Below are 16,353 nucleotides of genomic sequence, written 5' to 3' on the forward strand. Positions count from 1 at the left end.
ATCCTCTCTAAGACTTGATATTGTTGGTGGTCAGCGGTCTTAATTTGGGAAAAATAGTATCTTTTACATATGTTCCAAATATCTTCCCCTAGGCTCTTGTTTGCCTTTAACCTTGCTTATATTTATGTTCTTCTTTGTCCTTTTCCTTATAGTTTGGCCTTTTTGAAGAAATCTTTATCCGAAGAATATAAAGATATTCTCCTATATTGCTGTTTTAATGACTTGACTCAAGTTTTTCATGTTCAAATTTAATCAACCTGGAATTTATTTATTATTTTTAGGATCAGAGATAGGAAGTAATTTTTACACTAGCAACACTTACTGTCCATGTTTTTTCCTTTGATGTTAGATTTTCCCATCTGTGCCTTAAACCAAGTTTTCATATATGCATGGGCTTTTAGGAATTCTTTAATGGAAAATGCTGTTAGAGGAGGATTGTTGACTATTATAGCACAGTGATGATAAGCACCTGTCCTTTGAATGAGGCCGGTTACTGCTGATAACATAGCCTGTGGATCTGTAGGCCATTGGGAACTTTTTTCTAGTGCTCATTTTGGTTTATGATTTAAACTTAGTTTTCCTTCGTTACTTCTGGAACACCTGATGTTAAAACAAGGTTTTTTTTTTTAAGGGAATTGGCAGTGAGGGCAGTGGGTCTCAAACCTGGCTGACCATTAGAATCACCTGGGGAGCTTTTGGTCTTGCCCACCACCCCGGGTTGTACCCTAGACCAATGAAAACAGAACCTTTGAGGGTGGGACCCAGGCATCAGTATTTTTTAAGCTCCTCAGGTAATTCTAATATGCAGCTAGGGTTGAGAACCCATGGTTCATAAGGGATCTCAGCCTTGATAGAGAGGATTGCCAGCTGGTTGAGGAGACTAGGTCAACTCTGACCTCCCTCTGAATTTTGTACTCAAAGTATTAGGATATTTGTTCAGAGGAATGTTTTACCTTCTCACCTTCGTTTATCCTTTGCTAATTAAGAAGAAGAAAAGTGTAGTGAGCACGGTAAAAAAAACCCAGCAATAATTATAAGTTAAGAAAGTCCTGGGCTTCCCTGGTGGCACAGTGGTTGAGAGTCCGCCTGCCGATGCAGGGGACATGGGTTCGTGCCCCGGTCCGGGAAGATCCCACATGCCGTGGAGCGGCTGGGCCCGTGAACCATGGCCGTTGGGCCTGCGCGTCCGGAGCCTGTGCTCCGCAACAGGAGAGGCCACAACAGTGAGAGGCCCGCGTACCGCAAAAAAAAAAAAAAAAAAGAAAGTCCTATTTGATGTCAAACTCAAGCATCAGCCTCTGAGCTGAAATCCAGTGACTGTTACCACTACTAAAAAAAAAAAACCTTTGATCTATCAAACATTAGCATGCATCAGAATCCTCTGGAGGACTTGTTAAAAAGAATCCTCTGGGTGGGCCCCATCCCAGTAGTTTCTGATTCTATACGTCTATGACCTGAGAGTTTACATACTTAACAAGATCAGCTTGGTTGCAGGTAAACTGCCTCTGAGCTACTTGATCTAATGGTTGCTGTTGCTGGTTTTTTAATCCATTCTCCTATTGATGGACAACTGAGCTGTTGCCACATTTTGGATATAATGAATAATGCTGCTATAAACATTCTCGTAGAAGTCTTTTTATGATCATGTGTTTTCATGGGTAAAAACCTACAGGTGGAATCGTTGGATCACAGGGTAGGTGTATGTTTAGTTTTAAACGAAACTGCTGGCCTTTTCCAGAGTGATCAGACATGTTACACTCTCATCAGCAATGTGTGAGGGCTCTGGTTCCTCTACATCCTTGCCAACATTTGGTGTTTTCCCTCTTTTCAACTTTAGTCATTCTGCTGGTGGGTGTGGAGAGGTATTGTTAAAGAAAAAGTTATTCATGACACTTGTTAAAGGAAGACTTTGTTCAAGGAGGACTGCTATGTTGGAGTTTTGCAGTAGGGAAGAGAGATTGGGCTCAAGTCTGAAAACAGCAAGGAAAGGTGGGAATTTATAGCCAAGGAGCAAGGTGGGGGGTTGGTGGATGGTAAATTAGTAAGAGGAATCATCAAAGGTAGGTGGGGAATCTGGCTAAACTGATTTAAAAGGATTCCTTGTGAAGGCAGGCCAAGGTAGTCAGACATCACTGGGGGATGGTGGAGGATGAGGAACCTGATCAGATAGTGGGGATGAGGGATTCTGGCTAAACCAACTTAGCAGGATTCTTGCTAAAAATAGGTGATAGGATGATGGACATGAAAGTATAAAAGTCAAGGCCTAGCAGTTGTTGAGAGTCCGCCTGCCGATGCAGGGGGCATGGGTTCGTGCCCCGGTCTGGGAAGATCCCACATGCCGCGGAGCGGCTGGGCCCGTGAGCCATGGCCGCTGAGCCTGCGCGTCCCTGTGCTCCGCAGTGGGAGAGGCCACAACAGTGAGAGGCCCACGTACCACAAAAAAAAAAAAAAAAAAAAGTCAAGGCCTAGTTGGGAGGAGGATTCAGAGGAGCCTGACTAAAGTTTGGTCAAGGAAAGTCTCTGCCGGTGTCACACTGTAGAGTATTTTGCTTTTAAATTGACAGAAACACTCTCTAATTGGTTTAAACCTTTATTTAGCTACTATACATATAAAGTACTGGTGTGTGTGTGTGCAGATGTATTTGACTTTTCAAAAATCTTTCTTATACCTAGATAAAGTTGTGATGGAATCTTGGTTCCTCTAACTTTTTATTACAAAAAATGTCAAATATACAGAAAAATTGACAGTATCTGTTTGTCCTCCACCTAATCCCCCCTGCTCCGCCATATAAACTGTTCAAGGATAAATTTTAAAAGAAGATAAAATCACGACTCACACAAATATAAAATGAACACATGTCCAAGATTTTAGTTGACTCATGGACCCAGTAAGATATTACAACTAGTTCAGACAGGAACTCAACATACCACCTTTAAAGTCAGATAGGGATGCTGAAGTAAATTTGCAAATGGACGCACAACTGGGCGATATTCATTATACTTGCATTTACAAGTACTTCCATTTTACTAGATACAATTTGTATTTCTGTGGACAGAAATTGTTTGCATTACTATCAGTTTTCTGCAAATTCTACCTGTACAAAATTGTGAGATAGTCTTGTCAAGGACAAAAGTGGAGGGACTTCCCTGGCGGTCCAGTGGTTAAAGACTTCTTGCTTCCACCACAGGGGACATGGGTTCCATCCCTGGTCGGGGGAACTAAGATCTCACATGCCGTGCAGCTTGGCACCCCCCCCACACACAAAAAAAGGACAAAGGTGGAGATAACCCAGTTGAAACCATGCAACTCAGATTGGGACTCAAACCCAGCCAAAACTCGGTTTGGGACTTCAGCCCACGAGGCTGGGACTTGAACCTGGCCAAAACCCACAGTCTGCCAACTGAGATCAGACACCTGGTTTCAGAACTTAATGAAGCTCAGGTTCTTGATGTCTCATCACAGAAAGAATTCAGTGAGAGAGAAAGTGATAGATAAGAAGTGGATTTATTTAGAGAGAACCACAGAGGGTGGGCCATCTCAGAAGGCCAGAGTGGCACCAGGGTAAGGGGTTGTCAGTTTTTATAGGGGTGGGTAATTTCATAGGCTGATGAGTGGGAGGGGTATTCCAGCTATTTGGGGGAGGGGCGGGGATTTCTAATTTTTAAAACAATTTATTTATAGTTGGCTGCGTTATCTTCGTGCAGCGGGGCTACTCTTCATTGTGGTGCTTGGGCTTCTCATTGCGGTGGCTTCTCTTGTTGTGGAGCACAGGCTCTAGGCGCACGGGCTTCAGTAGTTGCGGCTCACAGGCTCAGTAGCTGTGACGCACAGGCTCAGTAGTTGTGGCGCACGGGCCTAGTTGCTCCGCGGCATGTGGGATCTTCCCGGACCAGGGCTCAAACCCATGCCCCCTGCATTGGCAGGCGGATTCTTAACCACTGCACCACCAGGGAAGCCCCCGCCCACTTTTTGATCCTTATGGTCAGTCTTAGAACTGTCTTGGTGCCTGTGGGTGTGTCATTTAGCTTCCTGATGTGTTACAATGAGTGTATACTGAGACTCAAGGTCTAGTGGAAGTTGACTTGTCTGCCATCTTGGACCCATTTGGTTCTAATCAGTTTATGTCATGTCCTCCGGCTATGTCATTCTTTCATGGGTAGTGCCTTGCCCCCTTCCCTCCTGTTTCATTCCCCCCTCAGAGATTTTATCCCGTATTCCTTTTTTTTTTTTTGCGGTACGTGGGCCTCTCACTGTTGTGGCCTCTCACTGTTGTGGCCTCTCCTATTGCGGAGCACAGGCTCTGGACGCGCAGGCTCAGCGGCCATGGCTTACGGGCCCAGCCGCTCCGTGGCATGTGGGATCCTCCTGGACCGGGGCACGAACCTGTGTCCCCTGCATCGGCAGGCGGACTCTAAACCACTGCACCACCAGGGAAGCCCCTATCCCATATTCTTATGGGAAGCAGAAGGGCGATGGTCTGTCTTCTGTAACTGCTTCACCCTGCCTGTCAGGGAGTAAAAATCTCTGGATGCCTGATCTAGGGGCCCCAGGGGGCAATACAGCTCCTTGTTCTAAGTCAGTATGGGCTGGAGTCCTCGCATAGCCATCATCTTGGTGTGGAACTGTTGTAACTGCTTCCAAGGCCTTTCTGTGAATCTCCTTGATGATGAAGCACTTTTTGTAACAGCATCAGAGTACAAAAATATCAGTAAATGACAAAAGGCATGGTTAAACATCTGGTAACAGTGTAATCGATAAAGAAATGTGGTTATAATAGCCAGAGTTACGAATGATTACATTTAACTTAACATACGAAATAATCCTAGTTAAATATTTCTCTCTGAGATACCTCAGGGGCCCTCTACCCCAAAGTTAGCTGGAAATCAAAAGAAACAATTAAAATTTGACATTTGGGAAGCTTGTCAAAAAGTTTCAAAACACTTGGTCAAATAAGATCATAGGTCACTGTGAGACAATACTTATTCCCTAACTAAAGTTACAGGAGATCTCAAAAACAAATACAGATCACTTAAAAGGCAAAGAAACATACCAAATCCAGTCTTGTCCCAGCCCATTCCCAGCAAAATCCATTTACCCAACTAAATTTAATCCAGTCTTAGAAAATCCTGATCATGTATAACTCTTTTCAGTATTCTTCATTCTTCACACCTTCTTTTACTAAAAACACATATCTTACTTTTCTTAAAAGTTTTTTTCACATTGAGTTACTTGTTGACAAAGTTGTAACAGAAAAATGTCTTATTTGACCTCTAATAAACCTAGGTACAACAGAAGGATTATACTTGACATTGATCATTGATGACTCTAACAGGTCTGTGTTAATCAAACCAACAAGCTTAAGCCACCTTCAATACCAGATATCAGTTTAGTACTGAATATTTTTCAGATGACATGAACCTGAAATGCATTCTGGCCAGATTATTTTCTATTTCTGAGTATTTATATAAACACTTAATTTTTTTTTTTTAGCCAGTTAAGTAGAGCTCTTTTACGAATTCATTTTTGGCAATATCACACGCCCACAACACACATATAGATACATATGAACACACAAACAAACACAGAGGCCTCATAGTTCCCATTCCAAAATTTCAGTCCTGAGTCAGATACAACATAAAACCTATCAGTTACAAGGGGTTGGATTCAAATTGGGCTTCTGGCAGATGGAACAAATCAAGGTCACCTTATGTCGATGGTTAAACCCTTTTTACTAGTGTTTACAGAAAAGACACTTAGGATTTCTATTTATCCTTGACAAGTCAAGTTCTAAATTACTTTACCCTCTTTTTTAAAATTTGCGTTTAAAAAGATGGCAGAGATAAGGGTTCCTGAGAAGACCAGATAGGACATTTGCATCTCAAAGATACTGGCAAGTTCCTCCTAGGATGACTGTTTCCCCTTTGTTTAACACTTACAAGTCTCTTAAGATAAATAGGGAAGGTTTGGCGAGTGGTAAAAGGATTGGTGGGTTTTGGATTATTTTGGGAGCCACACCTCTGGTCCTGTAAAGACTACATTTGTAAAACAAGGGCAGCCTTGTTTTCTTTCTCAAAGAATTGAGTGGTTACCTCAATGATATTGAAGGACTGACATACCCATTCATTTAAGTTGGAAAGTTTTACTTTTCCTCATTTAGCTTAGGGGAGAAGGCCTCTTCCAAAATTCCTGTCAGGCTCTGAATATCAGCTATGGTTAGTTTAGTCAGACCAGTGGCCTCCTGTTTTGGTAATCTATTTACAAACAATTTTGAGGATCTTCCCTAGGCTTAAGAAATGTGTACCTTATTTAGACGCTATATAACCCTTTTTACTTAATAACCACTGGCTGGATACCTTTGGCCAAGCCCAGAACCTCGATAGTCCACATTCCAGGGTCTACTAAGTCTTCTATTTTAGCTTCAGATTATCTGTTCCTTGTTGCTTTTTGTTAGAACCATTTGGTGATGAGGGTGGTTCCCTTGCCCCTCAAGAAACAGAGTGGCCCCTAACTTAGTTAATAAATCTCTTCCCATTAAAGGGATGGGACAGTCAGGCACAAACAGGAAGGAATGTAAAAACAGCTGGCCATTGGTCTTGCACAAAAGGGGTTCCAGGAAGGTGTGCCCCTGTCTCTTCCCTAACAGCTCCATTATGTATTCCTTATGACTGCTAAGGTTTCCAATCCTTTGGGTTAAGACCAAGGTTGCACCAGTGTCGTTAAGAAATCCTGTCTTGTGGCCCACGACATCAGTGACCACCCAAGGCTCTACATTAGTTATGTAGATGGTATCTCTAGGCAGAGCCACTTTCGGCCTTGGGCCCCTTCAGTCTTCTGATTGCAAAACCATCAATGACTGAGGGGCCCCCCGTCGCTCTCTGGCGTATGGGGCATTCCCTCTTCCAATGCCCTGGCTGTTTGCAAAGGGCATATTGATCACAATCCTCCCTCCAGTCCGTTGTATCCACACAGGGTACACTGGCCTTGTATGGCTACCCATGGACCCTGTGGTCTGCCAGGGCCAGGTTGGCCCAGAAAAGCCAACTTCCCCTTTGGTGGCCTCTGAGTGGACAAAGCCACTGCCGTCATCTGGGCCTTTTGCATATTTCTCTGGGTGCGTTCAGCCTTTTCGACCATATCCCTATTAACCGAAAACCAAATAAGCCAATTGGAACAAATTGTTCATCAGAGTCTGAGGACCAGCAGTTGTTTTCTGAATTTTGCTCCTGATGTCTGGGTCAGACTGGGCTATGAAATGCATAGCCAAAAGGGCCTGTACCTCGGGGGAGAAGGGAACCACGTTCCTTCGGGATCCATGGCCCTGTAGGGTGGGTCAGTTAAAATGTACTCAGTGTACTTCCTAGAGTTATCCCTCCAAGCTACACATGCCTTAAATTCCTTTTGGGTTCCATTGCCTAGATACAAGGCCATGGAAATTTGAACACAGGGTACTTCACTCAATTTTAAATTTCCTAACTCATATTGCGGCCAAACCTGATTACATAACCTACTAAGTTTTTTCCGTTTAATTCCTGTTGTCCAAATCTTTCCCAATCCCAGAGTATATGGCCCAGAGGGGTATTGGTTGGGATTAATGCAGCCTGACCCATTTTAGACAAGCTCCTGAGCTGTCCAAAACTCCACTCTTAAGTAAAATCCACCGTGCAATTTGGTGAAGATTTGCACTTATGACTTTAGATGCTGTCCCTTCCAGGGTAGTCTCCCAACCGGGTGTTAGTGCCCAAAAAGTTGTCACAAAGAAACAGCATAGAAGACATCCCCAATGGTGTTGATAATGAGTGGGAGTTGGTCTAGCTATAAGTTGGGAATAAAGGGTCAGCATTTATGGGGCTTCCCTGGTGGCGCAGTGGTTGGGAGTCCACCTGCCGATGCAGGGGACACGGGTTCGTGCCCCGATCCGGGAAGATCCCACATGCCATGGAGCGGCTGGGCTCGTGGGCCATGGCCGCTGAGCCTGCGCATCGGAGCCTGTGCTCCGCAGTGGGAGAGGCCACAACAGTGAGAGGCCCGCATACGGCAAAAAAAAAAAAAAAAAAAAGGGTCAGCACTTGTAAGGGTCAGAGGGAGGGGAGTAAAAGCAATAAAAAGTACACCTTGGTGGTCACACAGGTTTTCTGGGGTTAGTGGAAGAAAGAAAGAAATGGAGTAGGAATGAACAAGAATGCAAGAATGTAGGAGAAAAACCTCAGAGTCAGGGAGATGAGTATAGAGATTAACAATTCTGTCCTGGATCTGCTGTTGCATGTGCACAAGCAACAGGATTGACCTACCGCTCAAAAATGAGCAGACACTGGCAGAGCGTCCTCCCCAGTATACTGGCTCGCAGCATCACAAGGGCCTCTTTAGGACCAAAACCTAACTCTCAACATTCTTACCTTATCACCATCCCTTCGTGGTTGCCAGCTGAAACCATGCACCTCAGATTGGGCCTTGAACCCACGTGGCGGGACTTGAACCCGGCCAAAAACCTGATTGGGACTTGAACCCACGAGGCTGGGACTTGAACCTGGCCAAAACCAGGGTTCACACAAATCAGAATTAGGAAGAACCAGGGTTCTTCCAACTGAGATCACACACCTGGTTTTAGGACTTAATGAAGCTCAGGTTCTTGATGTCTCATCGCAGAAAGAATTCAGTGAGAGACAAAGTGATAGGTAAGAAGTGGATTTAGGGACTTCCCTGGTGGTGCAGTGGTTGAAGATCCACCTGCCAATGTAGGAGACACAGGTTCAATCCCTGGTCCGGGAAGATCCCATATGCCATGGAGCAACTAAGCCTGTGTGCCACAACTACTGAGCCTGCACTCTAGGGCCCGCGAGCCACAGCTACAGAGCCCATGTGCCACAACTACTGTAGCCCGCGTGCCTAGAGCCTGTGCTCCGCCCCTGCTTACCACAACTAGAGAAAGCCCTGGGCACAGCAACAAAGACCCAACGCAGCCAAAACATAATAAATAAATAAGTAAATTTATTTTTTTAAAAAAAGAAGTAGATTTATTTAGAGAGAAACACACTCCACAGACAGAGTGTGGACCATCTCAGAAGGTGAGAAAGGCACCAGGGTAAGGGGTTGTCAGTTTTTATAGGGTTGGGTAATTTCATAGGCTAATGAGTGGCAGGAGTATTTCAGCTATTTTGGGAAGGGGCGGGGATTTCCAGGAATTGGGCCACCGCCCACTTTTTTTTTTTTAAAAGAAGATGTTGGGGGTAGGAGTTTATTAATTAATTTATTTTTGCTGTGTTGCATCTTTTCTGTGCGAGGGCTTTCTCTAGTTGTGGCAAACGGGGGCCACTCTTCATCGCGGTGCGCGGGCCTCTCACTATCGCAGCCTCTCTTGTTGCGGAGCACAGGCTCCAGACGCACAGGCTCAGTAGTTGTGGCTCACGGGACAAGTTGCTCCGCGGCATGTGGGATTCTCCCAGACCAGGGCTCGAACCTGTGTCCCCTGCATTAGCAGGCAGATTCTCAACCACTGTGCCACCAGGGAAGCCCCACCGCCCACTTTTTGATCCTTATGGTCAGTCTTAGAACTGTCTTGGTGCCTGTGGGTGTGTCATTTAGCTTCCTGATGTGTTACAGCGAGTGTATACTGAGACTCAAGGTCTAGTGGAAGTTGACTTGTCTGCCATCTTGGACCCATTTGGTTCTAATCAGTTTATGTCATGTCCTCGGGCTATGTCATTCTTTCATGGGTAGTGCCCTGCCCCCTTCCCTCCTGTTTCACAGTGATGGACACAACTTTTCCTTTGGGGGTGTGTGTGTGTATGTTTATATGTGTGTGTATGTACACACGTGTATATATGTATATGACTGTTTTTTTTTCCCCGAATCTTTGAAAGTAAGATGAAGATATTATGACACTTTACCCCTAAATAATAAAGCATGCGTCTCTTAAGAATAATGTTCTTCTACATCAGGGCAATAATATCACACCTAAGAAAATTAAAAGTAATTGTATAATATCATTTAATATCCAATTTATTTTTTATGTTTTATTTTTTTGTTTTGTTTTGTTTTTGGCCAAGCCATGTGGCTTGTGATATCTTAGTTCCCTGACCAGGGATTGAATTCTGGCCCTCGGCAGTGAAAGCACGGAGTCCTAACCACTGCACCACCAGGGAATTCCCTCCAATTTATTTTTAAATTTCCCCAATTGTCTCAAGATTCTTTTTATATCTTTTTGGTGTGTGTTTTGAATCAGGAGCCAATCAAGGTTCCTTTATTTCAGGCTGTTTAAAATTTTTGAAGAGCTAATCCCTTGGGACTGAATTTTTTGGTGACTAGTCCTGATGGCATTTCTTATAACATTTCATGTAGCAATGTTCCTGAAACCGAACAGATGCTTTAGGATGTCATCCTCCTCCCAAGAGAGCCATATCACTTTCATTAACATGGTCACAAACTGTGTGCTTTGTGCTCAAGGGAAATGAACCTATGGGCTTTTTGCTGTTTATGCAAGAGAAAATTATCTGCTATTGTAGGGCTGTTAATAACCCTTTGTATTGTACTCAGTTGATAGCTGCCTTGCCTGTGGGAGCTCTCATGCAGAAAAGAGAAATTAACTAAAACAGAAGGGTCCCTTCCTTTGGGATGGAAAGGAAACATGGAAATTCAAGATAAAATGAAAGGCCAGGGAAAGCAGACATGCTTTAGCATCCCTATGTTGAAGCCAATCCCTCCTTCCTTCCTTCCTTCCTTCCTTCCTTCCTTCCTTCCTTCCTTCCTTCCTCCCTCCCTCCCTCCCTCCCTCCCTCCCTTCCTCCCTTCCTAATTCTGATTTGAGAGCTGTGTAGTGTTAGAGTTCTTCATGACTTAGGTAACTTTGTTTTTTAATAGTTACCCCCAGTTCTCCTATATTTAAAGTGAGAATTTTGATAAAATTTTAAAAAGGAATTTAACTATAGATCTTGCTTCATAGACATGATGCAATTGTTGTGACTGCTTCTCTTAATTCTGTCCCAAAGGCTAAATTTTTAATTCTCCTCATGTTTTGGAGGTCCCCAAGACCACTCCTAGGTTCACTGATTCACTGCTAGTGTTACCTGAAAACTGGTTTGCCTCTTGGTGAGTGTTGAGCCAAAAGACACAACGGAGCCAAAGATGGGGAGAAGGAAGGATTTATTCCTTGCAGCAAGTAAGGAGAACACTGGGGGTCTTTCCCAAAGCAGTGTCTCTCCCAACAGCAAAATTGGGGAAGTTTTAAGCTAAGGGCACATGCATATTCATGATGGGGCTTGGGTGGTCAACAGAGTCCAAGCTTTAGTTGATTGAAGTCAGAAGTTCAGAAAAGGTCAACATCATCAGCCCTTAGGTTCCAGTACATCTGGTGGTTGAGGCTTCAGGCTACTCTTTACCATTGAAAGAGAACTGGGAGTCTTTATAACTAATATATTATCTTCGCTATTGTTATTTCTCTTGCCTGATAACAGTCAGCATCTACATTCTTTCTTCTCTTAAGATCATTGATTTCTAAGACCTATTAAAGGGCAAGCATTGTGGCCAGGCTTAGATCCCAGAATGGCTTAGGCCAAAATGGCCTCTCTTATGTCAAGAAAGCCATGACTGGTTTTCTTTCTCCGGGGACCCTCTACCTTATCTGCTTACACAAAGATTCAGAGAACTCAGCATATAGCTGTCCTCATGGTTATGATTTATTACAACAACAGGCTACGGAACAAAATCAGCCAAGGGAAAAGGCTCGTGGGCTGAAGTCTGCAGGAAGCGAGGCACACGCTTCCAGGAGTTCTCTCCCCTTGGAGTCACAGGGGACGTGTTTAATTTCTCCAGCATTGAACTGTGACCACACACGCAGAGCTACCAGGGAAGCTCATTAGAGACTGGGCGCTCATGGTTTTTACTGGGGCTGGTCACATAGGCACCCTCTTTCTAGCATAATTCCAGACTCCCAGAAGGAAGATAGCTGTTCACCATAAACCACGTTGTTTACACCGTTTAGGCTTAGTGAGCCTGTCTTATCAGTTCTGGGAATGGGGAGAGCCCTCCGGAGATCCAGGCTCCCAGACTCCAGCCAGGGTCTACCTTTCAAGTAGGCCTTTCTAAGGATGGTAGTCTCAGGCCTGCTGTGTTAACTCTTCTGTATACAACTAGCTTTCTTCCTTTCCTTCCACTATGCAAATCAGAACATTCAAAGAATGCTTACATCTTCCCAGTGACAAAATTACTACGATTTATATCACACTAGCAGACTGTATGTGGAGAAGGAGAGGCAAAAAAGGATGTTATATTTTGGGGATGACTTTCATTTTCTTATCCTCAGATGACTAGTTTTAAATTTGTATATTAATCCATTACTCTTTGTCAAAAAAATACAGGTTTATTGCTAGTATTATTTTAAAAGTTGTACTCTAAAAATCATACTTTGTGCTCTGAAGTGATCTTTTTCTATTAAAAAATACACTAGTTCCTAGAGACAACCCACAGAATGGGAATATGACAAGCAACTTGTATCTATTGATAGAATATATAAGGACTTATTACAATTCATTAATAAAAAGACAACCCACTTTAAAAAACGAACAAAGACCTGAATAGACATTTCTCCAAAGAATATCTACAAATGGCCAATAAGCCTGTAAAAAGATGCTCAACATCATTAGTCATCAGGGAAAGGCAATCAAAACTATAGTGAGGGCTTCCCTGGTGGCTCAGTGGTTAAGAATCCACCTGCCAATGCAGGGGACACAGGTTCGAGCCGTGGTCTGGGAAAATCCCACATGCTACGGAGCAGCTAAACCCGCGAGCCACAACTACTGAGCCCACGTGCTGCAACTACTGAAGCCCGCATGCCTAGAGCCCGTGTTCCACAACAAGAGAAGCCACCACAGTGAGAAGCCCATGCACCGTAATGAAGAGTAGCCCCCGCTCGCTGCAACTAGGGAGAAGCCCACACGCAGCAACGAAGACCCAACGCAGCCAAAAATAAAATAAATTTATTTAAAAAAAAACAACTAGTGAAATACTACTTGACACACACTAGGATGGCTATGATCAGAAACATAGATAATAATGTGTTGCTGAGGATGTGAAGAAATTGGAGCTCTCATATACTGCTGATGGGAATATAAAATGGTACAACTGCTCTGGAAAACAGTCTGGCAGTTCCTCAAATGATTAAACATAAAGTTATCATAATGATCCAGCGATTCCACTCCTAGTGATGCCGAAAACTCGACCTCTGTGCGCTGGGGCTGAATCGAATCTTGGAGATAGAGTTTCGGGTGAAGTAGAAAGAATAGCTTTACTGCTTTGGCAGGCAAAGGGGGAAACAGCACGCTCCTGCCCAGAAAAACTGTGTGTCCAAACCTGGTAGGCAAATATTTTTATTTCATGATCTTCCTGACATATGTTTCTCGTATTTTTTTTTTTTTTTATCCCTTTCAACGTATAGCCAAGGAAGGCACGACTGAAAAATGCAGTCTGTGTTTCATTTAGGCTGGTGCTTTGTATTAGTCCCACATCAGTGTCTGGCATGGAGAAAGCATCGTGAGGGGTCTGGGAGAACTTTCTTACTTCTTCTGAGTCGAATTCTCACAGTGACTTCAGTCTGTTTTTTGAAGTATTATAAATTCTTGGCCAGGTAATCCCTGAAACTCATGTTCAAAGGCAAATACCAAAGCATATCCTAAAACCAAATATAAATGAATTTTAGATGGACTGCCATTTTAGCTGACTCACATCACTGCTCCCCTCATCGTGATTTTTGGAAGCTTGTCAAAGGGACTGGAAGCTCTAACTCAGGTGTTTCAGAAACAAATAATGCATTTTTGATATTTCCCAGAGAGGACATTATTATATATCTTGAAATCTCAGCAAGGACTTGCCTCACCACAAAGCAGGGATGGCCGTGAAGGTGAAACCCTGTATCCCGTTGACCAGCCCCCTCCTGCACTGCTGTATCCTTTCCTTACAGAATCTGTGCTGTCTGACTACATCATGGTGTGATCTTCAGAGGAGACAGGTCATCTCATTCCTTTGTGACCTGACTTTCCGAGATTCTTTGTTTTATGGGACTGTGGAGTCTGGTGTGTGACACAGGTCCAATGACCAGGTGTGCTATTTCTTTGGTGTTTCCATGATTGATATTCTTGTAAATCCCTTTGGGGATTTTAATACTGTTCAATCTATATTTAAACCATTAAATCTGACAATAAGAAGTAGGACCCTTGGCAGAAATTAATTGCATATTTGAGAATGGCCGGTTAACGAACACCTAAACAACTTCATAGAGCAGGCAAGAACAGGTCTTTCAAGCAAAAGGGGTCCATCTTCACCTGCTCCCTGAGTAACTGGTGCCAGGGTGCCAAACTCCAGAATCGCCATTAGTTTGGATACCATGGATTAGTTTTCTGGAGAAGTCGGTTGTGATGCTAATGTGGTACAGGGCATTCTTTCTCTTTCTGTCCTTGTCCCAAGCCTGTCATCCTGCAGAGCCCCTGAATGCAGTCTTGTTATGCTGTGAGGTACAAAGTCACACCAAGGAACTCTAGCTGGTAGGCATTTGTGGCAGTAGGAACATAAAGTGGATAAAGGTCTCATCTGTATTTGTTTTCTCTCTCCCATCTCCTGCATCCTTACCAGGCAAAAGTAGAAGAAAAGATCCAAGAGGTCTTCAGTTCTTACAAGTTCAACCACCTTGTACCAAGGTAAGCTGTGGTTAAGTGTTTGAGGGGATCCGGGAAATACCATCTCCCATGGGAGCCTTTCTTCTTTCCTCCTTGAGCTTGTCCAACCTCAGGGGATGAGTCTGCTGTGAGGCTGGTGTTCCCTGACCTTGTGGCTCCCTGGAGGTGCTCCTGACCCCAGCTCCTACCACTATTAGAATACTGTCTAGAGGAGCTGCTCACTTGAACTGAGCCATCAGCTGTTACATGGGGATGCCCTCAGGGCCTGAACTCTGAGCTCTGAAGGTGGAGAGAGGAAGTTCATGATCTTGAAGCTTAGTTCTGACCTGCTCTGCTGATGTTCAGAACTCTCAAGCTTTTCATATAACACTTTGAAACAGATGTAGAGTCCAGGGGGATGGCAAAGGATGGATTCCTTTGATGTATATTATGACTTGACTGGGAAAATGTGAGAAGTTTGAGCTTCTCCCAGCCTGGCCTTTACTGGTGATTGTGCAGCAGATTCCCAAGGGCGACATTTCAAGTGAGAAATAAAATGCCTTTTGTTTTCCTTGGTGCTTAGTAAGTTGAAGCCTTCTGAGCTCTTTGATGTCAGAAATTCCAAAAGGAGGATTATAAGCAGAAACTTATTAATTTGAACCTTCATTTTCTCTTTTTTCCCCCAATTTTGTAATGTATCACACTAGAATTTCATAAGGTTATTTCATTTATTAGCATTTCTCTTCTAATCACAGATTGCTTCTCTGAAACTGTCCTGTGTTATCTTTCCTGATCAGTAGTCTAAATTGTGTTTGGTCATTGTTTTATCTTAATGTTATAGCACTTTTCCTTGACAGTCTCTGGACGTAGTCTAGTGGGCCGCTGGCTGATTCTCTCTGGATGGGAAGCTGAAGGGTCTGAGGTCCAGCCTGACCTCCTTTATCATGTCTCCCAATTTCCTGAGGCCTCCTAACACACTAACTCCTGGCAAGTCAGTCTCTGGGTACTTCTGCTTACTGGACCATTACAAATATTTCTAGCCTGAGTTAACTTGGTGTCTTTTTTTGCCACCATTCCATTTTGCCCTTATTTCCATGAGAAGAAATTTAGTTAAAATATTCTGATTAGCCAAGGCAGAAAACAGTTGGAAAAATGGAAAGACAGATGGAAGAGTTCTCTTGATCTTTCTTCCCTAGAGCAGAAAAGGAAAGCATCAACTAACCAGAGGAGTCTTCTTCCAAACTGCTAACCTAAATTTCTACTTTAACTCGTAGCCCAGACCTCAATCAATGAATTATTGCTTTTGTCGTGAGCCACAGTTGGAGCTTAGCAAACGACACCATTTGTGTAAACAGCTCGGGGAGAAGGAGCTCTCTGCCCAGTACAGGCTGTTTCCCCAGAGGTGGTAGGACTTGGTGATGGTGAGGGGCATGGTGGCTTCAGGAGGGGTTTGTGGTTAGAGTTGCATCACGATGACTCACCTGATTGTGCTCTGAGTCACTGTGCCCTGTCACCAGCTCTGTGGACACATATCCTCTGTATTTCCAAAGGGACCTTTGATCATTTGACATTCCTTTTTCACCCACCATCAGAATAGAGCCCTTGGACTTTCCTTTTATTCTTACTGAGATGGGACGGAGAATAGGAGGTTACAATCTGGGAAGAAGCTGTGTTTTGGGAGTGGTGGTAGAGGACAGTAAAGGAGTAAAATCC

At 43.8% G+C, this 16,353-nt stretch overlaps 1 protein-coding gene across 2 annotated transcripts in view; it reads left to right on the forward strand.

Moving 5' to 3' along the window:
- The window catches only part of FNTB (farnesyltransferase, CAAX box, subunit beta), an 84,329-nt gene that overhangs the window by 6,948 nt on the left and 61,028 nt on the right, over positions 1-16,353 (forward strand). For both annotated transcript variants that reach the window (XM_060294912.1, XM_030855235.2), the window contains exon 2: positions 14,618-14,682. In XM_060294912.1, the coding sequence (XP_060150895.1) occupies positions 14,618-14,682 (65 nt within the window). The remainder of the gene's footprint in view (positions 1-14,617; positions 14,683-16,353) is intronic.

This window comes from Globicephala melas, chromosome 2, assembly GCF_963455315.2.
Source record: "Globicephala melas chromosome 2, mGloMel1.2, whole genome shotgun sequence".
In the NCBI taxonomy this organism is placed as follows: Eukaryota; Metazoa; Chordata; class Mammalia; order Artiodactyla; family Delphinidae; genus Globicephala; species Globicephala melas.